At 37.8% G+C, this 18,172-nt stretch overlaps 1 protein-coding gene across 1 annotated transcript; it reads left to right on the top strand.

Moving 5' to 3' along the window:
* The first annotated feature begins 1,151 nt into the window (after positions 1-1,151).
* Positions 1,152-17,226, top strand: LOC114550091 (23 kDa integral membrane protein). Its single transcript, XM_028570599.1, has 9 exons — positions 1,152-1,308; positions 4,376-4,432; positions 10,134-10,253; positions 10,387-10,461; positions 11,299-11,394; positions 12,546-12,665; positions 14,334-14,366; positions 14,464-14,547; positions 15,361-17,226. The coding sequence occupies exons 1-9, from the start codon at positions 1,249-1,251 to the stop codon at positions 15,451-15,453; spliced, it is 738 nt and encodes a 245-aa protein (XP_028426400.1). The 5' UTR covers positions 1,152-1,248; the 3' UTR covers positions 15,454-17,226.
* Positions 17,227-18,172: the final 946 nt, after the last annotated feature.

The following is an 18,172-nucleotide window of genomic DNA, read 5'->3' as shown; positions in this document are numbered from 1 at the left end:
TTGTATGTTGTAATGGCTGACAACTGCATTTGAAGTTTAGCTGACCAGACACATTACAGTTAAGTCTAGCCGACAAAAGGTGTTTGTCCTGCAGCAATGAAGTTAAGTTTAGATACCAAAATGACTAATTGAGATTAGAAAAAAGATCTTGGTTTGGGTTAAAACACCGGCCCCCTTAAGTAGTACTAGTAGTGAAAGTCTTGTGTTTTTCCCTTATCTTCTTCTGGGACACAAACTGCGCTCCTCTGATTAAAAGCCCCGTGTTTTAGGACCCAAACATCCACCCTGACCTCCTCCCTATGCGGATATCCGCGCTCTTATATAGCAGCGGTCAATGTGGTGCATACAGTTATACAAAATACATATGTACAACAGTGCATTAGTTTTTGTAGCTATACGTGAGAATGGTTTATGAGCATTACATAGCACCAGTCAGACCAAATCCAATTCAACACCCAACATTCTATGGAAGTAGTGATCCTGGTCCTTAATTGTACTTCTGAATAGTGTTGTAGGGAACCATGCGTGTTATTTTTGGGCAATCAGTAAGCTTCCTTTCCACATCCATCAAATACTTTCTCCAGTTTCTAACAACTTTCATACCAGCTGATCATCTACACAGATAATCTTCAGCGTTTTCAGTTATGAACTCTGCAAAACTATATTTTTGTACCAAACATCCTGGTTGTGCAATGACGTACAAGATAAACTGCAAAGTTGGACAGCTCTGCCTTTGTGACATTCAAACGCCACAATCAAAATATTTTTAGAACAAATGTAACTGTTTACATGGTCAAACTTCTCTCTTTGTTAATGTGAATGTTGTAAATTATGTTGCTGACTGTTTTTAGCAATTACTCTTTTGTCTTTTAAAGATACTCCTAGTTAAACAGAGTAAGAAAAAACATATCTTGAAGTACTTCAACTTTAAAATAAAAAATAAAAAAAACGTATAAAGTATATCACTTTGGCCTACTTTATTGACTGCTTTTTTAAGTTTAGTAAGTTTAGTAAGTAAGTTAAGTAAGTTACATTTTCTTCCCGGTGTTTGTCGTTACTCAACTTGTTAAACTTGTTTGCGTTTTGGCTGCGGGTCAGATCTGTGTGCTGCAGCTCTGTGTTCCCTGTTATTCATTCTGCAGGAAGTTTATCAGAGCTCACACTGCTGCACTTCATCACACACACTGTGCTCCAGCGCATGCACACACAGCTTCACCTCTGAGAGCCAATCGCAAAAAAAGACTGAAGATGGGGAAAATTAACGGATGCATCAAATGCCTCTTTATCTTCTTCAATGTGCTGTTTGCTGTGAGTAGAAACCCTTTTCTGACCATTTCTGAGTTGATTTTCTACTTGTTTGTTTGGTTTGGTTATTTTCCCATTTTCTCCATATTTCAAGTTTTGTAGTAGTGTTTGGAGCAAAAGATGAAGGCCGGGAGGATAAATCCACCCAGAAAGAAGTATTATACATTAATCAATTTTTTCTTTTTCATAAAACTTATTTTTAAATAAAAAAAAAAAAAGAGGGGGTATTATCTAGGTGGAAAAATATGAAAAAGGATAGTGTGAAGTTAATTATTGTTTGTTGTTTTTCAGCTTTTAAAAGTAAACGTCAGAAAAAAAGCACAAAAAATACAAAAGATCCAATTGTCTAGAATAAAAATTTACATTTTTTTTTGGTTTATGATCAAACTTATAAACTCTTAAAATAAGTATATATATAAACAGACATCTGTATATTAACATGTATTTAAAATAACACTAAAAAGTGTCGATTAAATGGATAGTGAAGTGGTCAAACATTACTTAAAGGTGTGTAGAGTCTGGGCACTATGAGTAGAAAGCAACACGCACACCACTTACTTTGTCTCTTTTTTGGGTGGAGGGAATTAATTCCCCCAAAGATCCATTTCAAAGACATTTCCTGTACACACTTTTGACAATCAAAACAGTCACTTCCAGTAACTGAGAGACAAAAAAGAAAAAAGAAAAAAAAACATGAAGGAAAGAGAGGGAAAGCCAGAGACATCTCTGCAACAGAGAAATCTCATTCTTTTCTCCTACACATGTTTCCCATCTTCCAGTGCTGATGAAAAAAAAAGAAAGGCATTTTAAGGAGGTGGTGTTTGATAAAGCTGTTTACAATTTGAAAGGAATGTAGGGGCCTTTTTTCTAGGAAAAACATTTAACAAAACAACATTAAAAAAACTAAACTTTTTGAAAAAATATTTTTTTTAAATCAGAATGAAACGTAGCTTAAGACAAACAATTGCTGAATGACCTTAAAATACACTTTTTTCCCTTTTTCATTCCCCTCACGCCCATTTTTCTTCCTTTTCCGACCCACACAAGCTTAGCTTATGAGATACTTGAATACATTGCATACAATATAACAATACATATGAAAACAATACATGCATAGAGTCTCTGAAGTTAAAGAATGTTTCCAGGCTGAGTGTTTTGCAGGAGCCTCCAGTTGGCAGAGAAAGAGTTTAAGTGTAGAGCTCTGTCTCCCTCTAGTGTCTCAGTGGAGGAATGACAGAAAACTTGGGGCGGCCTCTAGCTCTCCCAGTGAGAGCATTCGCCCCATGTTGGCTGAGAACTGCAGCGGCGCAGGTTCGAATCCGACCTGCTGCCCTTTGCTGTGTGTCATTCCCCATCTCTCTCCCCCTTTGATGTCTATCCACTGTCCAATAAAGGGAAAAGCCCCCAAAAAATAATCTTAAAAAGGAATGATAGAAAACTCTACCAGGAGTCCAGAGAGATTAAATAAAAAAAACAGCATGCATTAGTAGAGAAATGTACGGAAGAGGATTAGGGCCACATGTGAAACATGTATTAAATTCTGAGTTTAAAGTCAGAATTCTGAGAAAAGATTTCAGAATTCTGACTTTAAACTCAGAACTCATACATTTTTCACATATGGCCCTCTCAAAATTCAGACTTTTTAAGTTTTTAAGTTAAAAAAGGGAGTCAGAATTCTGAGATTTCTGACTTTAAACTCAGAACTCAAATACATGTTTCACATGTGGCCCTAATCCTCTTCCGTACATTTATCTACTAATGCATGCTGGGGTTTTTATTTAATCTCTCTGGACTCCTGGTAGAGGTTTCTGTCATTCTTGCACTGAGACACTAGAGGGAGACAGAGCTCTAGAAACGTAAACCCTTTCTCTGCCAACTGGAGGCTCCTGCAAAACACTCTTTTGGAAACATTCTTTAACTTTTTTTCAATAAATATTTTCACATGGGGGCCCTAATCCTCTTCCATAAGAATGTCAGGTCTTGACATGAGGAAACTACTGAGATAGTACTGATGTTGGGAAAAATCATATTATTATGGTTTTGGTGGTTTTAAGCCCTCAAACTGCTCTGAGAGTAGAAAACTATTTCCCAGCCACTTAAAACTTTTCCAGACAGTAAAATGAAAAACACATTTCATGTTTATAATCTTGTGTTATTGTGTTAATTGTTCATGTATCTCTTATTGCAGGCTAAATATATATGTCAATAATGGTTTATAATCGTCTCTGTAAAATGAGAAAATACTTCCGATGACTCATCTTGAACTCGACGGGGCGGTTACATCAATTTATCCAATCAATGAGATTTGGGGTGGCCGGCTAAAGCCGCCCATTATATAAAAGAACACATGACCGTTGGTTCATGGGTAGCCAGCAGAGCAGTATCATAGGAGAAACTGAGAATACCTGCGACGGTTGCAACTCCCCCAATAATAAAAACTGGGCTTTTTCCAAAGTTTTTTTTGGGCGGTTTTGTCGCGTTTTCAATGTTTTGTTTTTTTATTTTTACATTTTGGTGGCTTATTTTGGAGTTATTTTAGCCCTTTTCAAGGTTTTTTTGGACAAGTTATTCAACATTTTTGTCGCCTTTCTGGAGGGTTTTTTCTCAACATTTTTTTTTCTTCTTCTTCTTTCAGAGTTGATGCCGCCTTTTCCTTTTTTTTGACCTTTTGTTTTAGGTTTTTGTCGCCTTTTTTCAAGTTTGTTTTTTCCTTAGATAGTTGGAGATCTCAACCCCCACAATGTTGAACCCAAAGTTACGCCCTTGGATGTGGGATTGACAAAACTTTGCAAAACAACGTGAACAACAAAGATGTAGACATTGGAAAGTCTAGCAGGGTTTATCAGTTCATGTTTTAATTTTAGTAAATATCTTTCAAATATTTAAAGTTTTGTATTCCATTCATTAACATGTCTTCAAATTTTGAGTAGTTGTCATTCCTTCATTGTTTACACTTTCTGTTTTGGATTTTTATTTTTTAAGAATTAATTTTGGGGGCACACTTCAGCCTCCATACATCCAGGCTTACATTTTGTCAAAGCACAAAGTGACTAACGTGATGTGTCTGCAGATCCTCGGATGTGTGCTGATGTACCTGGCGGTGAGGGTCAGCGTCTACAGCGTCATGGTAAACAACAACAACAACAACATAAACATGAGCAGCAAATCCACTTCATGTTCCACATTTTGGCAACAAAATGCAAAAATAAAATCTGTCAGCTTGTTTGCATTTCATGTCATGATGATGAAACTTCAGATGTGATGAGAACATAACGGCTACTTGATGTGAAATATGCATTTTAAAAGTGTAATAAAAGTAACCACAATGAAATAAGGACAAAATGCAACTAGTTAGCAATGTGCTAAATGGAATGCTGTTGGGATAAATAGAAACACGGGTGACACCTGACCCAAACAGTTCAGTTCAGTTCAGTTCAGTTCAGTTTATTCTTTGTCTCAGAAGGGCAATTTGTGTGCAGCAGGAAGACATCACATGAAAATATACAACACAAACCACACAACAATTAACTTATTAAAAACAGCAATAAAAACAGCAGCTTCAGCCTGAGTTAAGAATGAATAGTAGCAGAATTGTGTTGGAGACATAATGAAAGTAAAAAGAACTACAAAAACTCAAACAATAATAATAATAAAGATTAATGAATAAAAACAGGGCTAATTAATATAAGCAAGGGCTATCACCTCCTCTTAGCTGAGTTGAGTGCCTGAATGGAACGAGGCATTTGTTGCCCCCAGAGAACGGTCGACTTGGTAAAAATGTGGTAATAACCCCTAGGTTAATTTAATTTTGCGCCGGATTTCTCCTTTAACTATATGGCTACTGTTATGGAAGTTTCCTTTGCAGCAGGGGGGGAAATTTCAGAGTTTAGTAAATTGAAACAAATAAGACAGACTGAGACTAAAACCAAGTTGGGTTTTTGTATTTTATTAAAAAAGATATATTTGCAAATAGGATCAACATGATTTCACAAAAGGCCGCAGCCCAGTGTGGAGTCAGTTTCTCAAATGAGTGCACAAGAACACCAGGCTTATATGCATCTTCAGAGTGACAACACACACGCACTTGGCTTAGTATGACGCTACAATTTTAACAGGCAATCTGATACACGTGAAGACAATCAGAGAAATACAAGAGACATCTTGGAGTCATCTCACCTCCTCCTCCCTGTATGACTTTCACCCCCCAGTTACATCTTAACTGGCATGAGAAAACTAGAGATAGTTTTAGGGTGACCTTGTACCTTTATCGGTTCAGGCTCACATAATGTTCCAGACTGGATGTCTCACAAAGTTAGAATCAAAATCTGCATGTGGGAATGAGAGACTCTTTCAGCATTTGTGAGAGCAGTAAAGTAGAAATAAAACATAAAAATATAAGGAATTGTGCTTAAATGTAATTTTGCCATTACACTACCACAGTAGCTTATTTTCAATGTGTAAATAACATTTTCTTTCAGAATTTATCTTTGCTATTAAAATGTTAAATGTTTATGTTAATGCATATTTTCAGACATATATTATATACATTTTTGAAAAAATTGTGTAAATATAATTTGGCGGCCCCCCTGCACTAACTCTGAGGACCCCATGTTGAATATCTCTGAGTTAAAGGATAATTTAATTTCTTTAGAAGTTGGATCTTAAACACCCAGATAAGCCAAATAATTTTGGGAAAGAACGGTAAAGTGAAGACCCAAACTGTCCATTATAAACATCCATCACAGTTTAGAGACTGACACACTTGTCACACACGAAAGAATGAGGGATTATTACAGACATTTTGGGTTTCCTCACTTTCAGTCCAAAGAAAGTAGTTTATATCATCTGTGTTAACAATTTATTCAATTCAATTTATTTACAAATTATCCTTTGACCATAGATGGATCTGTTCGGGTCTACCAGACTAGGCCAAATACACAAAACAATTAAAAATGACACAAATGGACTACAGAGATTTAAAACAATGACAGAAATGGTTTATGACAAAAAAATAGACATAGACATCCCGACTACAAATGATGCAAAACAAACATAAAAAGACTGTAAACGACTACACATAGATGTCAAACCAGCATTAAAAGATGCTAAATGACTTTCCTCCACAGCGCTTTGGAGGAGGGTCTAACTAGTCCACACAGCATTCCGGAACAGGAGAAAAACGTACTCTGGTTTATTGGCATTTCTTTAAACCAATCCCAATCGTCATGGGTGGCGCTAAACAGCCGACAGAGCCACGGTGCCGCTGCAAAATAGCCTCGGGAAGGAACCTGATTTAGTGGAATGTGTACGTTCAAAGGTTGTTTTAGTCATGCAACACAAAACTCAGATTGGACAGATAGTCTAGCTAGCTGTCTGGGTTTACCCTGCAGAGATCTGAGGAGCTGTTAACCATAGTCCTCAGAAATCCACCGGAGTTTAGAACGCCAACACAAAGAAAGAGGAAGGTAACGGACATGCGGACGAAAAGAGTGAAATCCGGCAGAATTTCCGGCGGCAATGGAGCAATCCGTATATAGACTAGATACAAAACAATCGCAAAAGAGGCAAAATGATTAAGGGACACAACATGTTCCTATGTAGACAGGATGGGGGGTATCTAATTTAAATTTTTCTGCCAGATATTGCAATTACGAATTGATTTGCGATTTTCTTTTAGCGACATATTGCACCTTCTACGATCATGTTAAATAATAATCGCAATTTCGATTTATCGTTCAGTCCTAGGAGACAGGATCTAACCTTGGTTTGTCAAAGTTACGTATAAAGATGAGAAGATTGATGTCACCCTCTAACGCAGACAGTTAGCTTAACTTAGCATAAAGATTGGAGGCAGGAGGAAACAGCCTAGCTCCTGCCGAAAGGTAGTCTATAGACACGACGTTCCACTTGACGTGATTGCGCCGATGCTGCCGGAAATTCTGCCGGATGTCCCTCATTTAGGCCAGATGACCGTTAACTAGGGCTTAGCATTTTAAACGCTCCTCAGATCTCTGCAGGGTAAATCCAGACAGCTAACTAGACTACAGTATGTGTTGAATCTGAGTTTTCTGTTGCACAACTTTTGAACCTTCACATGTTCCACCAAAACAAGTTCCTTCCCAATCTCATTTTGCAGAGGCACCCTTGCTCCGTACGGTGCTTAGCGCCGCCCATGACGATTGGTTTAAAGAAAAGCGATTAAACCAGAGCACGTTTCTCTCCTATCCCGGAATGCTGTGTGAACTAGCAAGAGTCTAAAGCTCATTGATTAACACTTTATATCCTGTTTGTTTAATTTGTTACAAAGTCTAAAAAACAACCATTCGCACATTTTCGGAGATTTAAGACTATTTCTTGACCCCAAGTTTTCCATGGTATAACAACACCACAAATACATCCACTTCTGTCGATTGTCAGTATTGTCAACGTTAATAAGTCAGATGACAAATGCTGCCAACAGAAACTAAACCGGAAATGGGGTTGTTTATCTTTAATTGTGTGAAATCCAAAATGTGTGCTGTGATGTGCCAGATGAACTGGTCGCAGCCAACTTCTCATTACGGGATGTCTCTTGGCAGAATGAGCAGCAGATTTATTGTAACGTGACTCGCCGAGTACAACAACAGATGTCCGAGTCAGATGTGAACAACAATTTCAAAATCATGTTTAAGTTTGGGGGGAAAAACAGAGGTTACAGGGTTCGTGTTGATTACGGAAAGAAAACCACAGGATTTTGTATTTTACGGCAACATTTAAAACACCTTGTACAACACCTTACAGCACGCAATGTAAATCTGTGTAGGGTCTCAGACTTGGTTAATGCATAAAGTAAATTTTAGTGAGGCTTTGAATTAAAACAAAAGCAGCTGGTTTGTGAAAATCAAGTCTGATTTTGTTAGTCAGGCGATCACATGTATAATTCTGTATACAGCACACATCTAAAAAAGAGCTATTACCTGTTTGAAAATGTTTAAAACAAGCCGGGGGGAAGGATTCTGAGTGTTTAGAAGGACGAGGGGCAGCTGCCAACATGTAGTGGCGGCTTTGATTTCTTAATGCAGAGCAGATGCAGCCTGGAGGAGATTTTCCATTCACACAGTAGACATTTTCTACAACAGAAAAACAGGATGGCTCTGACAATGTTATCAGATCAAAAACTACCAAGGGCTTCACAACGGAGAAAAACATCTCTCTTCAAGGAATAAAGCTTGTCAGCTCTGTGTTTTTCAACCAATCAAATTTAGTTTCCATTTCTGTTGAGCATTTTCAAAAACACTATCATCAGGTTTTGGATAAATTACTGGCATTCTAACGTGCATTTGTTAGGATGCGGGATTTTAAACTTGCTAATGGGCTGAAACTTGATACCTAGATGGTCCTTTATACAGTATTAGAGGATGGATACCCGTTCGGGTCGGTCTCGGTCACATCAGGCATTGAACATTTTAAATTTAAAAAAGCTTATTATGTAGGTGCGCGCCTGTGTTAACGTGCGCTTGTTGTCTCGTGTGCGCTGATGCGCTCATCTGTTGACATTTCCGTAAGCCTTCCTACAGTTGCTTCATGAAAGCGGGCTTTCCACACAAATGTATGTGTCATTAGTATGAGAAAAAAAAAACACTAGTATTATCTGCTAGTTTAAGATTGTAAATCAACAAACTTTATTTTTATTTTTACATACACCCACACAGTTTTTTTCGAGCAACAAACTCATTCCTCATGTCTCTAATACAATAAAACAATACTAGTCATTTTGTCAACAGTTAATCACTATGTTTCTGGTATATGTATTTACTTGAACTAATCTCAACGTGCTGCCTAAAGGATGAAACAAGCAATTTGAATTCTTTGCAAGCTTGAAAAACAGATTGCAGACACCATTAGTGAAAATATATTTAGTGACATATTAAAGGTCATATAAATAAGCACATTGTTATGCATTTATGCATGAATTTGCCAGTAAAGCAAGTTCTTTCTCCAAACTCGTAAAATACGGACAATCGGTCATTGGCTGTCAGCATAAGATACGACGCAATAAGCACCGGGCAGAGCAGCAGCTCTGCGGAGCGTGAATACGACGTAGTATTAAGAGCGACAATGGTAGTGAGTTGTATGAAAGCCCGAAATTCCACGTGGGGAGGTTGGTTGGGGTGTTAGATGGGTCAAACAACACAGGACTTACACCCAGGAGATCGGGGTTTGTGGCCCATGTGTCACAGAAACATACATTTTATAACCCCACCCATGATCTTTTTCCTAAACCCAACTTTCGCGTTCTTTGTTTCCTAAACCCAACTGTCCCATTCTTTTCCCAAGAGTCCGTATTTTCCGCGATGGGAGTGAAAATGTGTTGAAAAAAACGTTCATTAATTGGCATTTGTTACTTTGTCAGAACTGCAGCTCTGAACAGTAGTTGGTGACCTAGCAAGATATATTTATCTTGCTTTCTCTTTAATGTTTTATGTAAAGCACTTTGAATTGCCCTGTTGCTGAAATGTGCTATACAACTAAAGCTGCCTTGCCTTGCCTTCTATGGCAGTAAACGCAACATATGGGGCCCACAGATAATAGCTTGTTTTATTCCAAAGTTATGGAGTATTTTTAAAAACCTTTAAGTTTTTTAGATTTACAATATTTACATCTATATTTTTAACATAGCAGGTTCTATGGAATATTTAAGATATGCCAAGTCAGTCCTTTTTTTCATGGGATTTGTTGACATTAAGAAATGTGTAAAATAATGCTGCCTTATTATTAAATCCACTGTTAGAGATAACATTTTTAATCCAGTGTGTGTCTTGTGTCATCGTCCTGTTATGGCGGAGCAGTTTTCGCAGATTGGGGGCCCGAACCTGGTTTGGATTTGGGTGTTTGCCATTGGCGTCCTCGGCATCTCCATCCTGGGAATCGTAGCAGCATGCTGCGAGAAAGAGCTCGTCCTCAAAGTAGTATGTACAAGATGTCAAACAGAAGAAGTTTTTACTGTGATAATGTTGTTCGGTCAATCAAGCTTAATAGCCTTACTTAATCTGAAAAACAACATCAAACAAGATATAGCGTTGAATATTGTTTCATTTATAGTTTGCAGGCTTCATGGGGGTTGGAATGATCATCATGCTGATCTTTGGCATTATTGTCGTTGTCACAAGGAATGAGGTCATCTATTTATCAATCTATCTACCTATTAATCTATCTTGAAGCAAATTTTTGTCTCCCTATTTTGTTATCTATTTCTTTGTTTCTATAATGCTAAAGTTCTATATATCTACCTTGGTGCTAACATTCTGTCCATCTGTATTAATGCTAATGTTCCTCTCTTCCTAACGCTAACATTCTTTCTATCTTCCTAATGCTAAAGTTTTCTCCATCTACCTTGATGCTAACGTTCTCTATATCTATCATAACGCTAACGTTCTCTCTACCTAACGCTAACATTCTTTCTATCTTCCTGATGCTAATGTTTTCTGTCTATCTTAATGCTAACTATCTCTCTATCTACCTTGATGCTAACATTCTGTCTAATGCTAAAAATCCTCTTATGCTTACATTCTTTCTATCTACCTTGATGCTAATGTTATCTATGTCTATCTTAATGCTAACTATCTCTTTATCTACCTTGACGCTAACATTCTGTTTAATGCTAAAAATCCTCTCTTATGCTTACATTCTTTCTATCTACCTTGATGCTGATTTTTTCTCTATCCACCTTGATGCCAATGTTATCTATGTCTATCTTAATGTTAACTATCTCTCTATCTACCTCGATGCTAACATTTTCTCTGGCCTATCTACTTTGATGCCAACGTTTTCTTTTAGCTACATAGATGCTAATGTTTTTTTTCTCTATCTTGATGTTAGTTCTTGTTTACGCTCTAGCTTAACATTCTTCCCAGTGTTGATGCTAATATATTGTCTCTCTTGTACATCTACCATGATGCTAATGTTGTATTTTTCTCTGTCTTGATGCTAATGTTTTTTTTTCTTATCTTACAGGTCAAAGCAGGTTTTGACAGCGCTGCCTCTGAGTTGGGAAAGACTATCATGACCAGCAATGATTTGAGAGCTATGCTTGACTCATTTCAGCAAAATGTAAAGTTTATTATGTAGCCTACTATGAAACCCTTAAGAGTGTAGTCTAACTAGGCTAAACGGAGACTGCCCATTTCTCCAACGCACCATTGTTCCGACCACTCAATAACCCCAAAAATTCCCTTTGGTCCTACAGCCCAATAGTCAACGGCCCTTTGTTAGCGAAATTACAAATCCCACTATGGCCACGTCAAGACCAGCCCTACGAAGCAGCTCAATTGGTTGGGATGCAGTTAGGCATTTGACCTTGAGTGGTTAAGCTAAGGTTAGGATAGCTGATTGGTCAGGGGATAGGACCTGTACAAATGGGGCTATTTTACCTTGCATGAGCATGGACGCCTGGCCAATAAATGCTATGGTGTGGCCATATAGGGATTGGAAATATCGCTGGTGGACGTCGGACTAATGGGTTCAAAAAGACATGGCACCAGGCTAAACACGGCTCTTCTAGGATGAATGCTTTCCAAGGCCAATTCTCTCAAGCATACATACATTATTTTTACAATTCAGTTTTGCATTGATTATTATTAATTATTATTAAATTAAAGTCACAATTATTACTTCTATGGTGTTCAAAAATAAAATAAAAACAGGCACATTTTGAAAAACCCTCAAGGATGCAGCTACTCTTCGGCCATACTGGTAGAAGCACTATTCCCTCCACCACACAGGGAATTTTAGGATATTTCTTTTAGGTAGCATAGTCATAGACCAGAATGGCTTCACATCATCAAGCGGCAATCAACAAGGCCCTTTTGGGGAAAATAATCATTCAGTCACATAAAAAGAGAAACAGATCTTTTTGTAAATCAAATAAGGATTGAAATTTAGATCTCCAGCAAGAAATAAATGCATACAAACTTGTCAAAATCATAATAAATAATACATATTTAGGTCAACTTGCATTGACATATAGGATCTTATGTTGTCTATCTCTCCAGAAGGGCCGCAGCCTTGACATTTTGATCATCCCAAATAATCTCTACAATTAGAGCCGAGCAAAATCAAACCACTTCCCAGTATATTATGATGTAGATATTCAAAAAGGTATCTTTTTTGTCAATACTTTGTTGTTATTATATCTTGCTTTAGCTTCAGATTGATCTTTCACTTATTGATATCCCACTATCTGTTTCCTGTTGTGATTGCAGGGTCACTGCTGTGGCCTGGGGGGCCCTGCAGACTGGGGTGACACAATCCCTGATTCCTGTGAGTGCAGCCCTGGAATATATCGTCCATTTGGAGAATCCACATGTAAATCCAAACCTCAGGTTGGTTTTGTCAAATGAAACTGAAAGATCAGGTTTCAAAATATAGGAATTCATATAGGAATTTAGTCTTACTTTCTTTTTTTTTCTTCTTTTGGTTGCACACGTTTAAACTAAACAAGTCCCTAGCAAAAACAAACATTGCATTCAAAACTATTACATTTTTTTTGCATCAAAATGACACACACAAGTCAGATGAATAGCTCTATCTACCAACCAACAGCACACTGACGTGGTCAACACAAAACTTTACTCTGAATATCCCATCAGTAGGTTTTTGCCTTTTGCATTCTCAGTGTTACACTGTGGTTGGTTGTAAAAGATTGTCACAGTATACCTACTCCAATATAAATACACAAACACAGAAATGCAATACAGTAACAAAACATTGCCATTTATTTCCAATTTGAACACTTGTCTGTTGCATGTACCACTTTTCATATCCAAGAGGAGAAAACCAGGAAAACATGCTGGAAGATAAAGGGTTCACTGTCCAAAAATTACAAATGAAGCTGACTAATTCTTTCAAAACTCTAAACACAAAAAGACAAACACACAAACACAAAATGTAGGACAGAAGAAATCAGGCTGCATCCCGTCTCGTATTTTGGTCTGGCCACAGCACTGCATCTAACTCTAGCTCTTGCTTCAACGTTGACTCCCATTTTTCTCTAAAACAGGGGAGCTAATCTGTGGCCTTATAATGCTAAAGCTCTTCAGATTGTGCACATTTCAGCAACTAGTGTTTACACCTGTGAGGAGTGGGTGTTTCCAACTGGTGAATAGATCTTGGATCTTTGATTGGTGTTTTGCAAAAAGTGTGATACAGAATTGGACACTGAGTGTAATGCAGGAATTGTGCTTGCAATTTTGCAGACTTGGTTTAGGGATTTGGTACATGAGTTTTATGTTTCGGTGATATCGTTTCAAGTTCCAATTTTGGTATGTAAACAACTGGAAAAAATTAATGCCTATTTTTCGTAACTAAATGTACCAAAAATGTGTATTTAGGTGATAGGGATGGTTGGTGGTTCCATTCCCAGGTGCTGTCCACATATTGAAGGGTACTTGATCAAGATACTGAATTCCTCCACAGCGCTTTGGAGGAAGGTTTGGTATTTCTTTAAACCAATCACAATCGTCAAGGGATCCTGCTGCAAAATAGCGTATAATTGTTTTGGTGGAACGTGTGTACGTTCAAAAGTTGTTTTAGTCATGCAAGAGAAAACTCGAATTGGACAGATAGTCTAGCTAACTGTCTGGATTTACCCTTCAGAGATCTGAGGAGCAGTTAACCATAGTCCTCCGAAATCCACCGGAGTTTAAATTCCAACACAAAGAAAACGGAAGGAAACAGGCATCGGCGAAAAGACAATGCATCCAGTGGAATATCCTGCGGCACCAGAAAAATTCCGGACGTGGAACGTCGCGGATATAGACTAGTAAAGCTCTAAGCAACAAAATAAGTCTGCAGCAATATTTTTAACAGGAAATACTGGATGAATTATGGATTCAGTATGCTTTAAACAAACTAGTCTGTATTATGTGTTCTTCACTCATGTCTAAAATGCCTTTTTTCAAATACATACTTTTTATTTCTGGTCCTTGACAGAAGATGGACTGTTTTTCTTTTCTTGTTATGGTGACCATCTTCATATTGTTTTCTTGCAGGGAGTCAGCAGCCCAAACTCAATCTATGCAAAGGTATTCAATCAATCAACCAACCAATCAAGACACCATCCAATTCAACAGTCAGTGATGTTTCCAGATAATGACCCTTTCTCCATGTCTTCTCCTCCAGGGCTGCGGTGAATTGATCTTTATGTATATCAACATCTTCTTCCAGGTCTGCATGGGCTTCTTCTTTGGATTTGCTGTCACTGCAGTAAGCTCCACTCTCATTCTCCTTTGTGTTGTAGCATGTTTTGTGACTGTATCTGTCACTTTTTCATGGATTCAGCAACTATGGTGCTGTGTTTTGTCCCCAACTGTAACAACAAAGCCTTAATCCTAATGTATCTTAATTTGCTAAAGTTCAGGTTGACTTTACTAAGTGGTGGCATAAAGTTATTGTTTTGCATGTCACAAGCAGGTCTTCAATCTTTTCTATTACGCCCTGAGTCAAGTAATCCAGGACAAGCTAGTCTTAAATCCAAATTCAAAAAAATTGCCTTTTGACCCCTAAAGAAGTCAATATTATGTAGTTAGGAACTGTTCATTGAGATATCTAATGTTAGTGTTAGCCAAGCTGGCAATACAACATACAAGCTGGCCTCAAAAGTGTCGGTACCAACAAATTATCAGATTTTGGATTGACTTTGGGCTGCTTTTTTGCGTAAAGCTTCAGGCTTAGATGGGGTTCGGGTTTGAATACTTTCAAATGTAATTAAATGTTTAAATAAATGTTTCTTCAATGATTGCCGAGCTAACAGTTAGGCGATTTTTGTGTCTATATGAAGAAAGATCTCAGTAAAAACATTTCCATTGATGTTTAAAGTGAAAAATATTTCCAGAACCAGCCCCCATTATATTATATACTATTTTAGGTGAAGAACTGCACTCAGCTGCTGCTGACAAGAGATAAGAAAGTCCAACAACTGATTGAACTGCTTATGCAGACTGTAAACCTGTGTCTGATGGCTTATCTACTGCGCTGGTCACCTGTCTGTCTTTCTAACCGACTACCTGTCCTTAACAGCTGCTGGGCCTGCTGATCACCATCCTGATGATTCATCAGGTCAAACGGTACAACAGTTCCGGAGGAACATCCATCGCCATGAAGGGCTATTAAAAGAAAACCTTCACCCCTGACCCCTCACCTTTACCTCTGCACTGTAATATGAGGACTCAGTGGTCAATACAAGACCTCTTCTTATTTGCTTTTTAATGTCATTTATGGTTTCTAAGAGAGGGCAAGCAGGGTGGGCAGGAGATAGAAGGACGAAGTGGCATGCTGCAGGAGGATTTCATTTTAGGGGTTTTGTGCTGCCTCACAGAAGTTTTTTTTTTACTTTCAGCTTTCTATTGTAGAGAATATCGCTTGAATAGCAAACATTTATTTTTTTGTGAATTATTGTATCGATTTTGTGTTATTTGATGGAATGCAGTAATATACTAGTCTCATGCAACAGAGACATATTGTACACAAGAAGCAGTCACTATGCTCAACATTCACCACATGTGACATATCTTTATTAACCCGAGGAGGTCATAACATCCACTGCGTTCAAAAAACAATAGTGTAATTGTTTAGCCAACAATAGCAGTGATTCATTTCAGTTTCACTGAGGTTGTGACAAACCAAGGCTCAGGGTTTTCAGATCTCCCACAAACAGTGAACACCCCACCACTATTAAAAACAAAAAGTTATATATATAACTTATAGTATACTATAGGGCTGGGCGATATGGAGAAAATGTCATGATATCTTCGACCAAATACCTCGATATAGATATTGCGACGACACTGCAGGGACAACAACTGGTGCCCCCACAAAACAACCACACAATGAGGTCTGTCTCATGCAACAGAGACATACTGTACACAAGAAGCAGTCACTATGCTCAACATTCACCACATGTGACATATCTTTATTAACCCGAGGAGGTCATAACATCCACTGCGTTCAAAAAACAATAGTGTAATAGTTTAGCCAACAATAGCAGTGATTCATTTCAGTTTCAGTGAGGATGTGACAAACCAAGGCTCAGGGTTTTCAGATCTCCCACAAACAGTGAACACCCCACCACCATTGAAAAAACAAAAAGTTATATATATAACTTATAGTATACTATAGGGCTGGGCGATATGGAGAAAATGTCATGATATCTTCGACCAAATACCTCGATATAGATATTGCGACGACACTGCAGGGACAACAACTGGTGCCCCCACAAAACATCCACACAATGAGGTCTGTGATAAATAATCATACAACATACGTAAAACGTAACACCAACATTAAATTACAAGTACAGGATTAGATGCATGAAGAAACATATATTTTCTTAGAATGTTGTGCTCTATTAAAATAAATCAACACATACATTTCAAAAGCAATAGAGCACACTTAAAGGATTAATTTACCCAACAATATAAATGAATATTGTTTTGGGGTAAACTGTTCTTTGAACTCATCAAAAATATAAAATTATTAAGGCAAAGTACAACCTGGCCACTTAAAGGTAAATTCCGATCCCCGAGACCCAATCCAAGAAGCCCCAAAGGATGCTATCAACAGAGCACCACAACTGGACCGCCGGGCGCTGTGGAGGCTAACAAAGAGGAAATGGGAGCAGGTATTTTATTTTCGTACGGATTATTGTTGCAAATATGTATGCATGTATGCGATTAACCTTGTATTGTCTTCGGGTCAAATTTGACCCGTTATCAAAATGTTTATCTCAGAAATATGTGTTTCTTTTTAACTACCCATTTTTAATTACCCAAATATAACATGGATGGATAATCCAATACAACGCGCTTTGTGAATTGACCGGTTCTCTTTAATTGAATTTTTTCAATTAATTAAATAATAAAATTTTTTTTATGTTTCAGAACAGTATCCTCGCTGAACGTTGACCCTTCTGTGATTATCTTTCCTTTAATATTAATCTAAATAATTCATAATTTCTGCTTCTTTAACTCAAGAATTAGGTATAGTTTCCTATAAATGAGGTTTTTAATTGACCATGAATTCAAAAAATAAGTGTAAAACTATACTGGCAGTAGGTTGGTGTTAGTGGTGTTCATATATGGCAGTGAAAGGAAGCATTGAATGTTAAAAAAAAAAAAAAAAAATGCGCCAAAATGATTGGAAAAAAGGCGCAAAAAGTGTCGGAAAAAGGAGACCAAAACATTTAAAAAATGGTTGATTTTCAGTTTTGACCCAGAAGACAACATAAGGGTTAAGAAAAATCCCTGCAGGCGGGTTCCAAAATCTGGTGGAAAGCAGATTAATGTGCATGCTTTTAAAGTCAGAAACTCAACTATCGCATATGGGTGTAGTGTTCATGTGTCCTCACAGAGTAAACCAGCAGCCGTTAGATGGCAGCACACACCAGCGAACAGGCAAACTAAACAACACTGTTGTGTGACTCACATGTGATGAGGAGCAGTTTATCTTTATGATTCAGGCACAGACGTTCCTCTTCACAGTTCATACTGGTGTGTATGAACTGGAGAAGAAGATAACCGGTCTGAAATGATGTGGCTTTAAGTGGGTACTCAGTCCCACAGCTGCATCAACATTCAGGTGCTGGTTTATTGATGGCGGTTAATCAAACCAACCGATTCTCACTCCCATCTCGTAAAATACGGAAACTTGGTGAGGTGCCTTTGTTGTTGTTATTGACGCTAAAAGTCTCCTTTAGCGTCTTATAATAAGCACTTTATCTAAACGCGCTTGGTCGGGACTATTGGCGTCCCTTTTGACGCAGTTATGTTAATGAAAAGGTCGTGGGTGGGCTTACGTTTCTGTTATGATTTGATACTATAAATAAAATTTAATT

This window comes from Perca flavescens, chromosome 23 (assembly GCF_004354835.1).
Source record: "Perca flavescens isolate YP-PL-M2 chromosome 23, PFLA_1.0, whole genome shotgun sequence".
Classification (NCBI taxonomy): domain Eukaryota; kingdom Metazoa; phylum Chordata; class Actinopteri; order Perciformes; family Percidae; genus Perca; species Perca flavescens.
This window is presented reverse-complemented; position numbering and strand designations above follow the sequence as displayed.

What these genes read in the sequence shown, in the direction of transcription:
- LOC114550091 (XM_028570599.1), top strand. Translation starts at nt 1,249, where the DNA reads ATGGGGAAAATTAACGGATGCATCAAATGCCTCTTTATCTTCTTCAAT. An exon ending in TCGTTGTCACAAGGAATGAG is followed by an intron (nt 10,462 to 11,298) that starts GTCATCTATTTA and finishes CTTATCTTACAG; the next exon opens with GTCAAAGCAGGTTTTGACAG. An exon ending in TTGACTCATTTCAGCAAAAT is followed by an intron (nt 11,395 to 12,545) that starts GTAAAGTTTATT and finishes TTGTGATTGCAG; the next exon opens with GGTCACTGCTGTGGCCTGGG.